Genomic DNA, 17,981 nt, shown 5'->3' on the forward strand with positions numbered 1-17,981 from the left:
GCGCGGCGGGGGGCGCGGGGAGCCGCGCCTGGAAGAGCACATTGTGGAGGGCCGGGGAGGGCCCTTCCTCCGGGAGGAAGAGACAATGTCCAGGGCCGGGCGCCTGCTGGAGAGCCGCGAGAATGCACGGCACGGCACGGCACGGCACGGCTCGGCTCGGCTCAGCACCGCCGCGACTGCACCCCGCCCGGGCTCTCTCGGCAGGGCACGGCCCCGGGGGTGCACCGCGCCCGGCTCGGCTCGGCTCGGCCGTGCCCCGCTCCCCCGGCCCAGCTCGGTCCCGGAGCTGCGAGTGGCGAGACCCCGGGAACGGGACACCGGGACTGGGGCCGGCTCCCCACCTCCTCCCGGCTGCGGGCGCAGTGGGCACACGGTGCCCAGGCCCCACACTGGCTGCATCCTTTTGTTTCAGATGCATCCCCTCCTCGCTCCGGTGGGAGAGCAGAAGGAGAGCACCCGCTCCATGAGCAACACAGCTCGGTGCAGGGCTCAGCCGCTGTTCTGCAGACGCTCCTGGGGCTGCCCGGTGGGGCACTCAGTGCTGGCAGCATCCAGTGACCTCCTCCTGGACATGGCACCTCGGTGTACCCCCATCCCCAGCCCACTCTGTGTCCCCAGCCCTCGATGGCTAAGGGGGAAATTTTGATGAAATCAGCCCAGCAGTAGGGCCTTCGCCGCTGCCAAGGATGGGAACTGCCACATCCCTGTTTATGGCTTGTTGGTGCTCGTGTCCAATTGCGATGTGCGTTAACCACGGCACTGCCGGGAGGAGGAGGTCAGGGAGCGCTGTGCTGAGCCCCACGGGGTGGGGAGGGTGAATGGGCACCACGGGCACTGCACGGCCGACCCTTCCCCAGCTCGAGCTGAATAGCAGCAGCGGAGCCCCGGGGTCCCTGCGGTAGGACGGCAGCGGCTGCGCTCGCTTCCAGCTCGATGGCTGCCGCTCCTCCCTGAAGCTAAAATAAAATCCTGACCATTTAAGGTGAACAGGAGACTTGCCGTGGACCTCGGAAGGGTTTTAACCCCTTCTCATTGCTGGGCTTTGTTTATTCCTCGCGCTCCCTTCGCTTCCAGCTAGACCACGCGGGAAAGCCAGCCCCTGCACTGGGCGTACAGCAGTGAGGGTGCGAGCCCGCCGCGGCCGCTGTGTTGCCTCACCATGTGGACGCTTATTTTATACTAAGTGCCTTTGTGTGGGCTAGGTTAATCCACTTTGGAAATGGATTAACCTAAATTTTGCATCGGCAAACTTAGCGTGGAACAGACGCATCCACTCGGGGAGCGAGGGTGGAGGAGCGGGCAGGGCTGCGGGCAGGAGCCCCTCCAGTGCCGGCTGCAGGCCCCGACCCCGGCGGGGTCACTGCCGCACAAGCGGGGTCACGAGCCCGACAGAAATGCCATTGTTCGTGGCAGCGCCCGGGGCCGCCCGGCCGGCACAGCGGGGCTGGGCACGGAAATGGGGCTCCTGCGGGAGGGAGAGCACTGCGAGGGAGCGCCCTTCTGGTGGGGATCCTTCAGGTTCAAACCATCGAGGGGGAAATAACTGGCAATTAGGCATAGGATCGGTAATGATAATTTATCAAGTTGTCAGGAACAGGGTAAGTGCCTTACGGGACTGTGTTTAAAAAAAAAAAACAATGTAATAAACCAGTATTACTGCTATTATATTATATATAAAGCACACCAAATATATTATTTATAAGTCGCTTCCTTCCCTCTCGGCGCGTTCATTACCTCTGAACCCTGCAAACCCTTCCCCGTGGGCACACACATCCCTGTGGTTCCCCGCCTGCCTGCCCACGCAGAACCAAGCCCTGCCTGCGGGGCTGCCTCCTGCACACCCAGAACCACGCGACGAGCAGCACCCGGCCTCATCTGCCAGTGCTTCCCAGGGCTCGGCCCCACAGGCAGCATCGGGGCTGCTCTCAGACCCAGGGGTACACTGCTTGTAGGAATGCTGTTGGTGAGCAGGGACACAGAGATCTGCAGGGGACTGTGTGACGTGGGACCCGGCTCTTGTGCCAAAGGAGCCACTGACTCGTGAGTGACCTTGTGCACGTCACTTGATGTTCTTGTGCCTCTGGAAGTGGGTTAAACAACAAATGGAGCCTCCTGCATCTGCTGCTCCATGACCACCAAACCCTACTGGGTGATAAGCATTAAAAATGCAAAGCTTTGCCAAGCGATGCCTGTAAGGAAAGCAGGACAACAGGGGCAGGGCCACAGCCCCACGGCAGGAGGGGAGGTGTCCCTTCTGCCTGCCCTGTGTTTTAGTTATGTGGCATCCAGAGCAGAGTCAGGAAGAAACGGGGAGTAGAGGCTTGGGAAGCTTTGTTACAGAGCAGATCTGCGTGGGCTGAGGGCTGCGTTCCCCTTTCTCTTGGTCACTCCTTCTGCAGAAGTAACAGCTGTTGGCATTTGGCATATGCACGAACAGAAGTGCTTTTTTTTTCCTTCTTCAAGGGCGAAGGCCAAGAGATGGAAGGGAAACACAGCACACCTCAGAGTGCACCAGTCCCAGCAAAGCAGAAGGAAAGAGCCACTTCTGTGGGTGGAACGTGCCTTCCCTGGGAGCACAGGGGAGGGCTGGATGCCAGTACCAGGGATCCACATCCCATCCCCACACAGGATCCACATCCCACCCCCTCCCAGCTTCTGCTGGAGCACCGCCCCTCGGCACCTCTGCGCAGTGCCATAGGTTGAGACCGACTCACGGTCGTTCCTAGCCACACACACCAGAACTGAGCCATTTTAACCAACGCTACACCATAACCAACACAAAGCCCATCTTTCGCCGTTCTCAAGCCATGCCGTGTTTCCAGCATCCATCTCTGTGAGTGCCAGCATTCACTGGGAGATGCACGCACCCGTTCCCAGCCCCACAACGTAGCACCCCAGCGAGGTGCGCGCCCGCCTGCGCAGGTAGAACAGGAGCAGAAACAAAAGCAGGAGCGAGACTCAAGGTTACGACGCTGAACCACACAGCTTCATCTTCTGCAGTAACGGAAATCATTAATAACAGTTCACGCTCTCGAAGTAGTTGCCATCCAAGCTCTTGAAGAGCTTTATTAGTGCGCGAGACCTCAGAAGTCTCTCTAAGGTATTCGCCCCTTCTTAAAGGGAGAGGGCAATTAGGAAACAACCATTTGTGTGCCTCGATCAAAGTCAGCATGCAGCACGTCAGCGAGCGAGGGGGAGGCGACGCAGAGGGCCCGCAGCCATGGCCTGCCCATGGATACAGGAGGAACACACCCATCAGGAGCCACAGGGTCATCCCACGGGCACTGAGTGCGGAGCGCGGGCACCAACTGTTCTCATAACTGTGCAAGACTGATCTGCCACCAGGTCCCCCTGCTGCAGGGACAGGAGGGAGCAGGACGGCATGGATCAGGACAGCAGGGACTGGGATACTGAGGGCAGGAGGGAGTGGGACAGCAGGGAGCAGGACAGTGGGGACAGCAGGGAGCGGCGCGGCACCAGGGGTCAGCATTCCCCCAAGCACCTCTCCACCAGTTTGCAGCCACCAGCAGGGATAAGGGACCTGAGCATTGGCACGTGGTGCTTGGCGCAGCCAGCAGCCTCAGAGGAGATGTAGTGACTGGCATCACTGAGATCTGGCAGTGTCACCTCATTTAGTGCTTCCTTCCTATAGGAAATAATGTGATTTCCCTTAGCAGTGTAGAGAGTCAGGGCCATGGCATCATATCTCGCGTGGAAGATGCAAGCAGTATTTATCCCAGCCAGCCCACGCCTGGATCTCAAATCATTTTGCTTGCACTGAGCGTTGCGTTAAGCACACACAAAGCTTACCAGTAATGCAGCTACAGACACTGCGGGATCTACACAGCTGAAAATGAAATGTCTGCTGCTTTAACTAGCTGGGAACCTCACGGTTAATTCCAATCACAAAAATGAGTTGACCTTCACTGAAAGCAAGCCATTCAGAGAAGTTTGAAACCAGGCTAAATGGTTTGATCATCTGACCTCCTGCATCTCATGAGCCATTAAGGCCAAGGATGAAAGTTCTGCTAAACTGTCTTTGTCAGCTAAGAGGGTGGAGGGAAGCTGCAAATGCGCAGAATGGGATTGCAGGGCTGGACCCGCTGCCGCTGCCATGGCCTGGACAGCTTGTCCTAAAGGGCAGGATTGAAATGCATCAGCCAAAGCCCTCTCTCTGCCAGTACAAGCTGCATCTCCACTAGAGGGCTTTGCTAATGCAGAGCTACGAGTAAGCCTTCACTGCATCAATTAAATCTGTATTTCCAACAGTTATGTCTCTACTGAACTGAGTAATTTGCATTTAGCGAAACAATATCTTCTAGATACTTCCAGGATTGCCCTTTTGTTTTGGTTATTTCTTCAAACCGTGCCCTCATGTTGCAGCCCCCTCCACCACTGCAGCGCACACCACGAGCTGGGAGCTGTGTGCCAGGGTGCAGGACAAGGCCCCCTCCCTCCCTCCTCCCCTCCCTCCCAGGCACTCACAAGTCAGCGTGGCAAAGCCATGGCAACAAGAGAAAAGCTCCTGTTATTTCGCATCCTGCCATTCACCGACTGGGTGACCTTCTGTCAGCAGCCACCGAAGCAACCTTTGGAAATTTTCCGTATCACTGAAACCTGGTTGCTGTGCCTGCCAAGGTAGCAGCCGCACCTCCAGAGCAGAGTGGGTTTGGTGCTCTGTGCATCTAAACCCACTGTGTTCCACCCAGTGCTGTGCACGGGGCCCCGGCGGAAATCACCTGAACAGCGTGGTGTGAAACATAAACCCAGGGATGAAGCTGAATGTGATAGAAAAAGATTGTCTGGGAAATGACTGCAATAAAACTCAAATAAGCGATCATTTAAACATGCTAATATTTATCGTTGGAAAACGAGGTGGAAGGATCGTTATAGATAAATATCAAGTATCTTCTTTTCATTCCTTTTTGCTGCTAGATTGAGAAGGTCAGAAGTTTGGGGGATGCTTTAATACCTCTGCAGATCCCTGAAATACAGCTAATTCTGCACTGTGTGGAAAGGGAACGGGCCCTCCTGGGCCCTCTCCCACATAAGAACTGCTACAAAATTGGGAAGAAGGAAGACTCACAGCCCAGGAGCTCCCGCATGTTCTAGTGAACCCAATTTAAACAGCAAGGGTCACTCATGCCAGAATAGACGTACTGACTTGAAATATAGTGATCTCCACTGATGTGAGAAAACAATCTGACTCCTGCTCTCTGAACACTTCCATACAGGATGGTGATTTGCTTTTCGGTTCTATCAATTCCGCAGGAATCCTTCATTGTAGGAACAACCCTGGGAAGAGCTTCTTACTTTGTGGTTCTTTTTGTCCCTTGACGCAGACAAAATGCTCTAAGGCTCTCCTGGCAGTGCTTCCTGGTGGAGACACTACTGCCCTAATACTGATATGCTTAACAGCAGTCATAAATTACGGTTTCATGCACTTTTTTTTTCTCCTGAATAATGAAGTTAAAAGGCCACTTTGGCATAAATTCATTCATTGTTACCCCCGGTGAAGCAAGCTCCTCCTGGTGCTGCTGCATACAAATAATTGCTTTTGGCAAAAGCCAAGTAGCACACAAGTCACTTGCTTCATTTATTTCTATTATTACCATCAAATGCTGGCGTAGTGCTAGGCAGTGAGGTGGCAGGGCAGCAAGTCAGGATAGAGAGATGAGTGCCTTGGTGTAAATTTGGATACATCAGTGCCATGCGGTGTGTATTTGTGAGCATGGTTCTCCTTGCCAGGGGTGGCCATGGGACTTGCCCCTCAGCAGCAGTGATACCCGCGTCCCCTGGGTTTTCTCCCTGAGTTCCCACCACAGTATCCTCCTCAGACTGCTGCTATACTCAGGTATGATAAAGAGCTTCAATGCCACATGGGTCTGAGCAGTAGGGCTGTGATCTTTTGCCATTTTCTCTCAGGAATCTCATTGGAATCTCAGGGACACATCGAAAGGCGAATTTCACTTCTTCCAAATCGGTTTTTTCCCTCGGCTGCTGCAGCTCAAAAAGCTTAGAAAGCTGCATTGCAACATACCACAGAGAGAGCAGCCAAAGAGAAAACTTCAGAGGCAAGGAAATAAAATGAAGTGCTGTGATTTATGGTCTAGGCCAACATCTGTGTGTTGCCTCAGCCAGTCCTCTTTTTGTTCCTGCAGGACATATGCTTTGATTGCAATCTTCAGGAGTGTTCTCACAAGCAGTGCATTGTATCTGCCCATCTAGCGAGAGATCCAGTGCACAATCTTACAGCAAAATTCAGGGTACACACTTCTCACATCTCTGAATCACCAAACTGAAGTTCTCCAAGCAAGCATTCCTAAAGCTGCAACTTCACAGCTCCTAACTCCGCAGCCCTGTCTGCTAGCTTCCATGATGCTCTGTGTTATGGAAACAAGAGCAAACTAAAAATTCTGTTTTCTACCTGCAGAAACTGGTACAGGAATTTGGGCAAGCTTCATGACATGCTTCTCCTGAGTGGAGCTTTGGGGCCAAGAGGAATAGTTCTATCAGTGGAAAAGGTGTAAGTGGTAAATACATAAACCTCCCAGACTGTCCTTTACGCACACATCAAACTTAACTTGAAGGAACCACCTCAGATTCTGAACAGCATGACCTGCAGTCCTTGGTGAAGAAAAGGCTGGTGCTTAATGGAATGCATAGCAGCAGGGTCTGCAATCACAGCACTGCTCTGCTTTGATTTGCACTGAGACTCAGCAACCAAAAGGAAGGGCAGCCCTCGGTTCTGCCTGATCAAACGGGTCCCACAGCCACACAGCCCCATTCCACAGCCCCATCCAGCAGCCCTGGGCTGGAGCTGTCCAGAGTTCTGCCTCCAGCCCACCCACAGCAGCTCTGCTTGCTGCAGGCAGAACCTCCAACCTGCTCGGTGTCCAGCACACACAAAGGAAAACGCTCCAAGGTGCAGCAGTGCTTCCTGCCAGATGTCAGGTTTCAGGAAGGTTTCGCTGCTGAAATGTCAGAGGAGCTCTGTACCGACCCCTACACTCCTGACAGCAGATCCACATCTGGCATTTCACACCCTGGCACCGGATTCTCTAACCAATGTCCCCTCAGGTTGCCCCCAGATAAAAAACACCCACTGGCACAACTTTGCAGCTCAAGATATCAGCTGTGTTCCCCCCCCCCCGCACAATGCAAACTCTTTCATTCCTGCGAACTGGCAGCAATGTACAAGATCAGGTTGAGGTTTTGGTGTGCTGGAAAGCAGATCCAGCACTGGCTCCCAGTGCCGATTTGTGGGGAGTGAGCAGAACATGCTTTGCTTTTTATAGACTGTTTCCATGGTGCACAGAGGTTCCCACTGCTAATTCTGCAGCTGCAGAACTCCTGAAAATTGTGTAGCCTGGGTTTAATCCTGTGGCATTCTGCCCCTTCTACTCCAAATCCAAATGCAGTAGCCTGACACCCCCAGCAGCCAACCGAGCCCCCTCCCAGCACGACACAAAGGTGAACGGTGCTGAGCTGCATCGAGCTGCTGGCCAGAACCATCCCACTGCTAAAGCTCTCAGGAAAACACAAGGAGGTAGAGAGACAAACTCCTATTCACCGTATGTATTTTTAAGACTTCAAAGAAGGGCCACATGCCTAAAGAACAAGCAGACTGCTATAATCCATGAGAGCAACATCCTCTCGCTTCCATGGACCAGCACTGGTTGCACATGGTCAAAGCTCGCTCCACCTGGACAAACACAACGTTTCCAGAAGCACCCTCCAAACATCCTCCAAAAGCACCAGCCACCCCTCAGCCCCAGGAGCAGAAACCCGCCTCGCGCCCTGCGCTGCCCCATGGCAGGAGGATGACTCACCTGCTCCTGTGAATTCATCACCCGCAGCTTCATTTGCTTCAGATAAGTAGAGGTGAGAGGCATGTTGTAGTCGATGATCCCAGAAACCAGAGAGGAAGGTGGTTCACTCTCTGAAGAACAGAGGAAAAACTTTGTTCAGATACAGGGATGTGGGAGCGCAAACCCGCGATGCGTTATCATCATTATCAAACCCATGTATTCAGAAGCACTTCAAATCCCTAACTGGAGCCAGTGCCCGCTGAGCTGGGGTTCCTATCCGAACACGACCGCACCAAGAGGATAATTACAGAACAGGTGTTGTTTTGCAGAAAAAAAGCATTGCTGTCACCTGTGAAAAGACTACACACAATATATAATTTTTCAGTCTACCAAACTAAAACCTAACAGAGGAAGAAAGCGAGCCTTGCTGAAGGTCTCTGAAGCACTTCCATGCAAATGGGATTTATGCAGAGGGGGATCAGGAATATATTTCCAGATTGCTTTGGCATTGCAAAGTCTCACCGATTTTGCTGGGATTCCCTCAGGTAGGAGTCACCATTAAGGCAGCTTATTAAGTGTCTCCATCTGGTGATGAAGATTATTTTTAACACCCTAATTAAAATACAAACTTAATTTTAAAAATCTTTAATTTAAATTGTTCCTGTTGATTCCTCAGCCTGCATCACACTGAGCTCCAGAGATCACTCTGGATTCAGACTGCTCCTGCAGATCCCCTTTCCAGCCAGCCTAGACAACTCCCAGCAAAGCAAACCCTCATTGAGATTTCTGAGTTCACAAATGTTTCTCAGCTCTGTGGTCATCACTGTGCATGCAGTACTTGGAGAGTGCTGCAATGATTTCTTCCGTCACTACAGTTACACGCTCGTGCATGTGTATGTTCAAGAGGAAAGTTGCCGTTTCCCACAGGAAAAGCTGCTGGCAAATAGGAAAATCTCTGTGCCTTCATACAGAGATATGCCAGTGCCAGAGGACAAGCCCAGCTTCCCAGCACCTCTCTGCCAGAACGTGAGCTCCAGCAGCAGCAGAGGAGGATTTAAAGGAGCTGAAGGTGAACTGGTGGTGGGAGGTTTCCTTTCCTGTCTCTGAACCTCACTGCCTGCCTTGCATTTTCTGGGGTCACCAGTTTCACAGGCACCTTTGACACAGCCCCTTTTACAAACGGCCTTCACAAAATGTTTTACAGCACCTCAGAAAATCCATCAAGCCGCCGTAATGGGGCTGCTTTTCAGAAATGCTGAATATCGCAAAAGCCCAGTGAAACTCAGCAGACCTGAAGAGCCTTCACACCTCTGGAAAGATCAGATCTATTGTGTCTGATTAAGAAATGACCTGACCCAAAAGCATATTGTCCGTAGCTGACTTAAACATTACATAGTTTTTTCAAGAGCCTAGTTAAGATCCATGGAAATGCAGAGCTTGCTCTCCACGTCCTGGGCACCTGCAGCATTCTGGTGTCTGGATGCAGGAAGGATGCCCACAGCTACTAGGGTCACTGGCTCGCACACACGTGGAGCTGCACAGCTTTGAGGAATGTTGTAAACTTAGGAATCCCATCAACTAATTCCTCGTCTCTTTTCCATGGCTGTGAATCACTGCTCTCCACCATGCTTTGACCTACAGATTAAATACAAGCATTCCTCTGTATACGTTAAGCAAGCAAAATAAGCCATTTTTCTACTGTGCAAGGACGTCAGCTTGTGATGAAAAGATGCTGAAATCCCAGTGCAAGGAAACAGCTCCCAGGAACAAAATCTGCTTCATTCGGTGCTTGTGCAGCGAGCACAGCTCCAGGGAATTAGCTGGGCATCCTCAGACGGGAGCAGGAGGAAGGAGGAGGACCTCAGTGCTCAGCCCTGCCTGAAACCGTCCTGGTGTAAACCTGGAACCATCCCATCAGCAGCAACAAATGTCCCGTGAATTTGGACAGCTGCAACAGTGAGAGCCTGTGCCTGAGAAACCAAAACATTTTGTTTCTTTTAAGCTAACTGGAAAGAAAGAAAACCTTCGTTTTAAAGGGCCTGGGGGACTCCATGGGTGTAACCCTCATATTCTATGTCACAAAAGGGGCTATTGGAATCATTTAGCTCCTCTTTAGAAGTTAACTATATCACACTCCCCAGGTGTTGGAAATACAGATGAAACAGGCAGAACTAAAGTGAAATGGTTTGGATCCTAATTCCAGGCTTGTATAATTCCAGTGGAATTACTCCTAATTTAATAACAGTGTAAAAATGCCACAGTGAAGTCCAGTTTTGTTCAGAGCTTCCCACAAGCAAGATAATTTTCTTTGATGAATTATGTGAATGCCCCGCAGGGTTCAACATCAGGTATGTTTAATTAGGGATTTTTCTGATCACAAAGGAAGTGTGTTGAGATTTGCCTAATGGACAAGTAGAAATAGATAAGGATGACTCCATTTTTTTTCTTCTCCCTAAGCGAAACGTTATGTATATCTGTCCGTGTGTATGCTTGTACAAACACCTAGGCAATTTTCCTATGACCCCACCATTTTGTAGGTGATTTGCTCCAGATGAATTGTGGAATACATAGTAGTGAAATCAGACACTCTTCCCCAGTAAAAGTAATCTTATCTAATCTACTCTATGTGGTTTCACAGGTACTTAGTCACTATTTAGGTACAATTCTGAGGAGAAGGGCGTTTCTGTCCTTCCATTCCTGGTGGGTGAGGAGAAGGACTTTTATCTGTGTTCTCTTCCTTTTGGGTTTATTTCCAAGAGAACTGGAAAACTTCATGACTATTCTTTACTCCCTGCTCAGGGTCAAGCCAAATGCTCTGCTTGGTCTAACAGCTGGGTTCGCTCCCACAGAGACCAAAGGCCAAAATTTCCCACCTTGGCAGGCAGGGTGGGCAGGTGCTCTGCGGATGGAGCTCGGGCTAATAAATGTCAGAGGGTTATCTGGGGGAGTCTCTAAAAAATATAGCTTTGCACTTGATGAGGTAAACAAGTCTGTAATTCGGAAGAAAACCCATCCAAACATCAACTTTAACCATTTACTCTAGAAGAAAACTTGGTCCCATCTTACGCTCTGCTCATAGCTCCTAGGCCTCAGAGCTGCAGATTGGCTCCATTTACAAAAGAACTGTAATGAGCTAACTACCACAGTCACCATGCTAATTGGTTGTATACACAGGCATAATATAACTTTGATTACCAAAACACTTTCTGTTATCCAAAATGGGATCACGATGTGCATATCTATTAATTACTGCAAATTCTTTCTTTATCAGAAACTTCAATTATTCAAACATACTCAGTGTCTTTCATTACCAAATTAATAGTTTAAAGGAAAAACTTTAGGTCAGGTTTTCCCAGAGATCTAAGCCTCCACCCACGTACAGTTACGAGCTGATTGCAGATATAGCTGCAGTGTTTTTGACCCAGGCTTTGTGGGGTTGCAATGGGGAAGGGGAACCAGTGGTGGAACTGCTCAGAAGCAGAGCTGGGTTGGGCAGCCCCATCCTGCTGCCTCTGCCAAAAACAGTGCCCAAACAGCGATGGACAAAAGAACTTTAAACAATTAGCCAGGCTTTGCTGTAAAAGCACATTGAAAATCCACAGGTTAGGAAATTCATTTGGCAGAGACAAATCTCATGAACGAAGCAGTCACTGACAGCTCTCAGTGGTGTCTGCTGTAGGGTGACTGCTGGCTCCGCTCGCACAATTCGTTTGCCTTTACCTTTGGGCTCCAGTCCGTTGGAGTTGAAATGCATTCTCTTCTGGCACTCCGTGCAGCTCATCAGGAACCTGGTCACAGCTTCTCTTGGGAGAAAAGCATAGGTCTCTGCAATCTGAGAAAACAAGGAAAGGGCTGTATGTGCTGGCAGGGAGAGCCTGAGGGCTGGGACACAGCACGAGCACTGTCCCCTTAGCCCGAACCCCGTAACACAGCCGTACACAGCTCCTGAGCACCACAACACAGCAGCACACCACTCCTGAACCCCATCTGAGGACTTTCTGTGCAGCACCTCCTGCCCAGAAATTCCTTCCCATTCCACTTGGGCTCCAGGCAGAGAGAAGCTACGGTGTGTAAGGATCAAATGAGAATGTTAGGGCTCTCTAGCTCTGTTTGCATTGCTAATTACCACTGCACCGCTAACCTGAAGAATACATTAATCTTTTGGATGGGCAGGTCACTTTTTCCCACAATGACAATCAATTACTGTTAATAATACTTCACACTTTTGTGACATATTTTACCTAGGGAATTGAAAACATTTTTACAAATAGTAATGAATAAAGCCTCCTAAACCTTTGTGGGAAATTTGTATATTACAGCTGAGGATACATTTTAAAAATTTGGATACCCGAACACTGTATCCAGACCTCAGCACCCACAGAAGGTGCCTGGAGGTCAGGAGCCCTCTTGTTCCAAGCAGTTCCCATCAGCAGCAATTTCACAGCATTTCTAGATTGTTTGGAGAAGGGAGGATATGATTTTAATGTAAAGATTTCTGTAAGACCATAAGAGACCGCCAAATCGTGGAGCCAGACCTGTACAGCACAAATCAGGGGACTTCTCCCTGGTTCTCCTGCAGCCCAGCAGCCAGTGCATCGCCTAAAACATCTTCCAGCAAGACATCTGGTCTTAATTCGAAGACATTAAGAGGGTGGGGAGTCCACCTCTTACTTCGGGGCTGCCTCCTACAGTTAATCACCCATCCTATTTGGTCTGAAGGCCCTGTCCCAGCACAGCGGATCCCAAACTGGGGCCATGACCCCAGCAGGGGTCACGGCACTTACAAGTGGGGTCATAAAGCAGACAGAAATCCAATTGTTTGGGCCCCTCCTCGGGTGGCGAGCCCAGCAGAAGCGGGGCTTCCAACGGGAAGCGGCGCAGCGGGGCAGAGCAGGGATGTCCCGGCCCCCTCGTCTGGCCCATGGGCATCGTCCCCCCCCACCTTATTTCAGAACAAAATTAAAAATGCGTGCATTCCAAGCATTTTTCTACCTCATGGGAAGGGGTGACGTTTAAGCTTCTTGAAAAAAGAAGGAAAAAAACGTTGTGGAAGCAGCGCATTGGGGCAGGGCGGGGGGCTTGGCTGAAGCAGCATAGCCCTGAGGCCCAGCAGAGAGAGGCGTCCACCTCCGCTGAGCGGCAGCAGAGCCCAGCCTTTGGCACGCACGTAAACGCCGCGCGGGTGGAAAGTTCAGGCAGGGACCTCGTCCCAGCAGCCAAATGGAGGATGCAGTGCTTGGTCCTCATGGGATTCTCCTGCTTAGATACAGCCCCATCCAGCTCTGCTGTGACTGCAGGGATGCCCGGCTCAGCTGCTGCCTCTGCGCGGTATTTATCTGTGCTGGAGCACTCAGAGCACCCGCAGAAACACTGACATTGAAGGGCCTGAATATTGCTGCTGGCAAATGCGGCGCGGTGGCTGCCCCTCCGCCTCGAGCGGGGCTGTGCCCACGTCCCTGCCTGCTCTGCTCCAGCAGAGCCCCAGCTCCCGCTGCAAACGTTCAGCTAATTTTAGTGATACAGTTGTTATTTCTCAGCTGATTTGATGCTCTGCAGAGCAGACAGCTTCCCTGATGAGTTATCTCCCATCCAAACTCCCTTTCTGATTGCCTCCCTCCGGAGGTCAGGGACAAGGGCAAACTCTCCAGTGCCTCTCTAATCACAAATGGAGGGCAGCAGGGAGGCAGGAGGGGCCGGCAGGATGCGGCCACGCAGTGCATGGTCCCTGGGTGCCACACAGTGCTGCGGGAGGAGCTCGGCTGGGAGGGAGGGCGAGAGGGGAGCGTGCAGAGCAGGACGCAGCCTGCTCCCAGGGCATGGCTTTGTGCTTCCGAGAGATGAAGCAAAGGGATCAGGGAAGGGTCGGCGTGATCTGCGGGGCACAAAGCACTGTGCAGTGACAGCAGAGGGGACCCGCAGGGGGGGGGCTGCACCACCAGCATCATGTCCAGGACCAATGGGACACGACAGCCCCCAGCCCTGCCTGCATGGAGCCCTGCACAGCCCCAGGGTGAGCACAGAGCAAGACAGCTCCCCAGGAGGAGGCATGTAGCAGGAGCGAGCTGTGCCAGTTGCTTGTCTCCAAGCGACCCTGTCCTAAGGGCTGCAGGATTTGTGAGAACAGCTCAGATTTGGACCATGAATTCAAGATCTTCTTTTACCAGGAGAGCCTAAATATTTGCATCGAAGGGCTGTGCAGAGTCAGGAGAAACAGCGAGCTCCCTGGAGAAGCACACTTCAAGCTGAATTATTCCTGACCTAACTAGAGTGGTTTCAGGATGGATAGATCTGGTTTTCAGCACCGGGGAGCACCTGAGCAGACCCAGCTCAGGAGCTGCCTCCATTTTGCAGAGCAGGGAGCCAAGGGCAATGCCGTGGTGCAACGCGGGGCTGGGTTCCAGCCGAGCCCCAGGGCCCTTCCCTGGCTGCTGCTGCCCTGAGGCCCTGGGGACAGAGGATGGCACAGGGGAGGCAGATGGCACAGAGCAGCGCGGGGGGGTCTGGGTAAACATCCCCTCACATCAGCAACGCTGAGCATTTCTTTTTTTTTTTTTCCTTTTCCCCCAGACATGTACAGTTGCCTTTGTATAATTCATTCGGTCTTTCCTCCTCCAGCAGCCGTGCTGCTGCCGTGGCCCCGTTTCCCATCTCCCTGGCGCAGCTGCTGTGCCTTTAAGCAGCCCCTTTCTCACGCCTCCTCACGCGGGTGAGCGGCCCCGCTGCCTCCAGCCTCCCCTCTGAGCAGCAGTGGCCCCCCGCGCCCGTCCCCCCGCAGAGGGAGTCTCACCGCTCGGTAGGTTTTCTTCTGCCCGGCATGTTTGGGTGCTTTGCCCGGCTCCGTCGAACTCTCCACATGCATGGAGTAAATGATGTCAAAGAAATCTTCCACCACAGCCACGCGTTTCAGAGAGATGCCCTCAGGCTCCGACAGTCCATCTGCCCCCTACAACAGTGCAGGCAAGTCGAGTTAGTGTCAGCGGTGGGTGACAGGGGTGACGAGATGGGCCCCGGGCTAACGCGATGGCGGGGGCAGAGCTGCAGCACGGCGGCTCGGGGTGGGGGGGGGTGAGAGTTCTGGGAGGAGGATGCTGTGGTCAGGGCAGTGGTGGCTGCTGCTGCTCTGCTGCTCTCTCTGCCAGGGAAATTGGGCCAGGAATAAAAACAAGGGAAGAGTCCAGAGTGGAGTCACAACCAACTGAGAAATGCAATTTTCGTAATTTTGCCAGGCTGGGAATAGGCAGAGGAAGCTCTTTGGGCCTGTAGTGTGCTAAACCACCTCGGGAACCCCTGGAATGTGCATACTATGCATAGGGCACCCGTGCTGAAGGCAGCCCCCTTGAACACCATCAATAAGCAGGACAAGATTGCACCGCGATGCCAGGATGCGGCCCCTAAGGGAACGAGGCAGCATCGCCCTCCTTCCCCGCGCTGACCTTCCCGCGGCACCCTCCCTCCCTCGCCCACGCGGAGCAGCTGAGCGCTGGCAGCAGCAGCACAGCTCTTTGTGTCAGGATGTGCCGGGGAGCAGGAGGCTGCAGCTCAGCGTGGCGACAGACTGGTGGGAGTGGGAAGCGCGGAGCAGCGCTGCTCCAAGCTGGCTGCAAGGAGCAGAGCGAGCTCACATTGGCAGGAACATGGGGCGTGGGGCTGCCCGGGTTCTCCCGGCACAAAGCACGGCCCCAGGGGCAGGGTTCTGGAAGCCGCTCAGCCTGTGCCATGAAAAATGCCAGCATTGCATATATATAAATATATATATAATATACACATACGTACAAATATGCATATATATAACACACCCCTTTGAGGCTTGCTTTCTGAAAATAAACGCGCAGATGCAGCCCAGTTTGTACACAGCAGGCTGGTGAACAGCAACCTGCACTTACAGGGCCGAGCCCCTCTCCTACGAACACAGACTGAGGAAGGTGGGGGTGCTCAGACTGGAGAAGGCTCTGGGGAGACCTCACTGCAGCCTTCCAGTATTTAAAAGGAGCTTATAAACAAGAGGGAGACTGACTTTGCATGGGCAGATAGTGATAGGGCAAGGGGGGATGGCTTTAAGCAAAAAGAGGGGAGATTTAGGTCAGATGTGAAGAGGAAATTCTTTACTCAGAGGGCAGAGAAGCAGTGGCACAGGCTGCTCAGAGAAGTGTGGATGCCCATCCCTGGAGGTGCCCAAAGCCATGGACGGGCCCTGGGCAGCCAGATTTGCGGGGGGGGGGACAGCCAGCCCACAGCAGAGAGTGAGGCAGGGGGGCTTCAGGGTCCCTTCCAACCCAATCCACTCTATGATTCTATGATTTAAATGAGGTGCAAACTATTTCATGTGCGTTCACATCTGTGAATGCAGGCAGAGGTCTGCATGCAAAGGGAATATCTCACCTCCCAACCTTTATTTTTTTGTTGCTTTTGGTGGTTGGGCTCTACATACCCACACGGTCTACAGATTGAATAAACGCTGTTCTTAAGCCTCCAGTCATGGGAATCTTAAAAAAACAGTCCTTCCTAGGGATGGCCTCTGCTGAGGACTCCCACAAACTGGGAAGCAGCCTGTTGGTCAGCCCTTTGCCCCATCTGCAGAGCAGAGCACCCATGCTTGGCATGACCGCAGGGGGCTTGGGAAACGGGCACAGGGATTCTCCTCCACAACCCAACCACCACTTTCCCCCGGGTGCCCCGACTGAGCCTTATATAAAGGTGGCTGCAACAAAGAGAATATTGAGAATGAACACAAGGGGCACAGCACAGGGCTGACGTGGTGGGGGTCGGGGAACTTCGCCTGAGGGAGGGTTTCTGAGGAATAGATCTAATTTCCTCTGTCACTGTTCAGGGAGTTTCACTTTAATCCAGGGCATGGGTACTCCCTTGCCAAGGAGGAGAGGGCATTAGGAGCCTTCCTACTGACCAATAATCCTCAGAGCAGGGTTGAAATGAGGATAATTAGAGAAATGGGACAAAGGAAACTGCACCGGGAAAAAAAGCACAGGCAGACACAACAAGCAGAGCCCTCAAAACTAAGCTTGCAACCAACTGCACACGCAAACCACTACTTCCAGGGCCACCCGACCAACAGACACCCTCACCCCTGCACAGCTGGTGGCTGCCTGTTTCCTCCTCAGTCTTAAAACACCCGCAGCTAAGGGCTCCACATCCCCTCGTCGTGCTCCCTGTGATGCTTTTTTAGCTCTGGGAAGCAGGTGAGGTGCAAGCATCAAATCCACTGGATATCAGAAGCCGTATCAAGTTGGTGATTCTAGGATTACCAAGGTTCATCAGTGGCAATATAACCAAATGTTGACTCAGGATTTAAGAGGACACATATGCTATGTGTTACCTCTCCAAGGGCCTGTGCCCCTCTCTTTCTTCCTTCCACACCCAGCACTGCTCACGAGAATTCAAGGCATGAGTCACAGCCCGTAATATCTCAGAATGGCTTAAAAGCCATTAGGTTTAAAAAGCAATAAAAATCAGTTAGGATGAAGACGGATGAGAACAAGGGATGCTTTTGCCCCCTTCTGGTGTTGGGGCTTTACGGGAAGCTGTCTGCCCCCAAAATACATAAAAGATTCAGGAGCAGAAGTCAGCCCAGAGATGCGGCTGGGGCAGCAGGTGCCTGGCAGAGCAGCCCTCTGCACCCTCGGGTTCCCTGTGTCGCCCTGAGCTGCTCTCCAGCCCTTCTCCTCCCTTCCTGTCCCTATCTCCTGCAGACCTTGCTCCTTCCCTTCCACCTTCTCCCCACCACAACTGCTCCCTAATCCCCCTCACTCCCTTCTCCCACGTTTCCCACAAGCTCTTTACTCCCCGTGGCCCTTTGTTTCCCTCTGGTGCCACATTTCCTCACTCACCCCCACTTCACACTTCACTGCTGCTTTAACTCCCATCCAGCGGCCTCCTGCAGCCACCCCACGTCCCTCACATCACCTCACTGCCTCAGCACCCCGGCACGCTCGGGGCAGGGGCTCTGCTCCCCCGGCACAGCGAGGCCCAGGCCAGGCGGGCCCTGACGCCGCGCCCCCTCCCGCACCTTTGTTCTCCGCACGCCGCCGCCCTGCCCTCTCGGCGCACGAGGCCCCGCAGGCCGCGCTCGACCCCATCCCCCGGGGCCCGACCGCTCGGGCGCGGCCGTGCCCTTCTCTCCCACCCTCCCTTCTCGGCGCTCCGCTGGGGCCGCCT

The 17,981-nt window shown here is 52.8% G+C and overlaps 1 protein-coding gene and 1 long non-coding RNA gene across 5 annotated transcripts in view; one reads left to right on the forward strand and one right to left on the reverse strand.

Moving 5' to 3' along the window:
- LOC110407979 overlaps positions 1–1,692 on the forward strand; it is a 2,561-nt gene extending 869 nt beyond the window's left edge. Inside the window, exon 2 of the long non-coding RNA XR_002444114.1 lies at positions 413–1,692. This is a non-coding gene — a long non-coding RNA (uncharacterized LOC110407979). The remainder of the gene's footprint in view (positions 1–412) is intronic.
- NOL4L (nucleolar protein 4 like) overlaps positions 1–17,948 on the reverse strand; it is a 34,795-nt gene extending 16,847 nt beyond the window's left edge. The window contains exons 1-5 of one of the 4 annotated variants that reach the window (XM_021416250.1): positions 17,143–17,948; positions 16,892–17,061; positions 14,599–14,754; positions 11,532–11,643; positions 7,833–7,942 (exon numbers count right to left, since the gene is read on the reverse strand). In XM_021416250.1, the coding sequence (XP_021271925.1) occupies positions 7,833–7,942; positions 11,532–11,643; positions 14,599–14,754; positions 16,892–17,020 (507 nt within the window). In that variant the 5' untranslated portion in view covers positions 17,021–17,061; positions 17,143–17,948. Of the gene's footprint in view, positions 1–7,832; positions 7,943–11,531; positions 11,644–14,598; positions 14,755–16,891 lie in introns of all 4 variants that reach the window. The other 3 variants (XM_021416251.1, XM_021416248.1, XM_021416252.1) reach the window with 3 other exon arrangements.

This window comes from Numida meleagris, chromosome 19 (genome assembly GCF_002078875.1).
Source record: "Numida meleagris isolate 19003 breed g44 Domestic line chromosome 19, NumMel1.0, whole genome shotgun sequence".
In the NCBI taxonomy this organism is placed as follows: Eukaryota; Metazoa; Chordata; class Aves; order Galliformes; family Numididae; genus Numida; species Numida meleagris.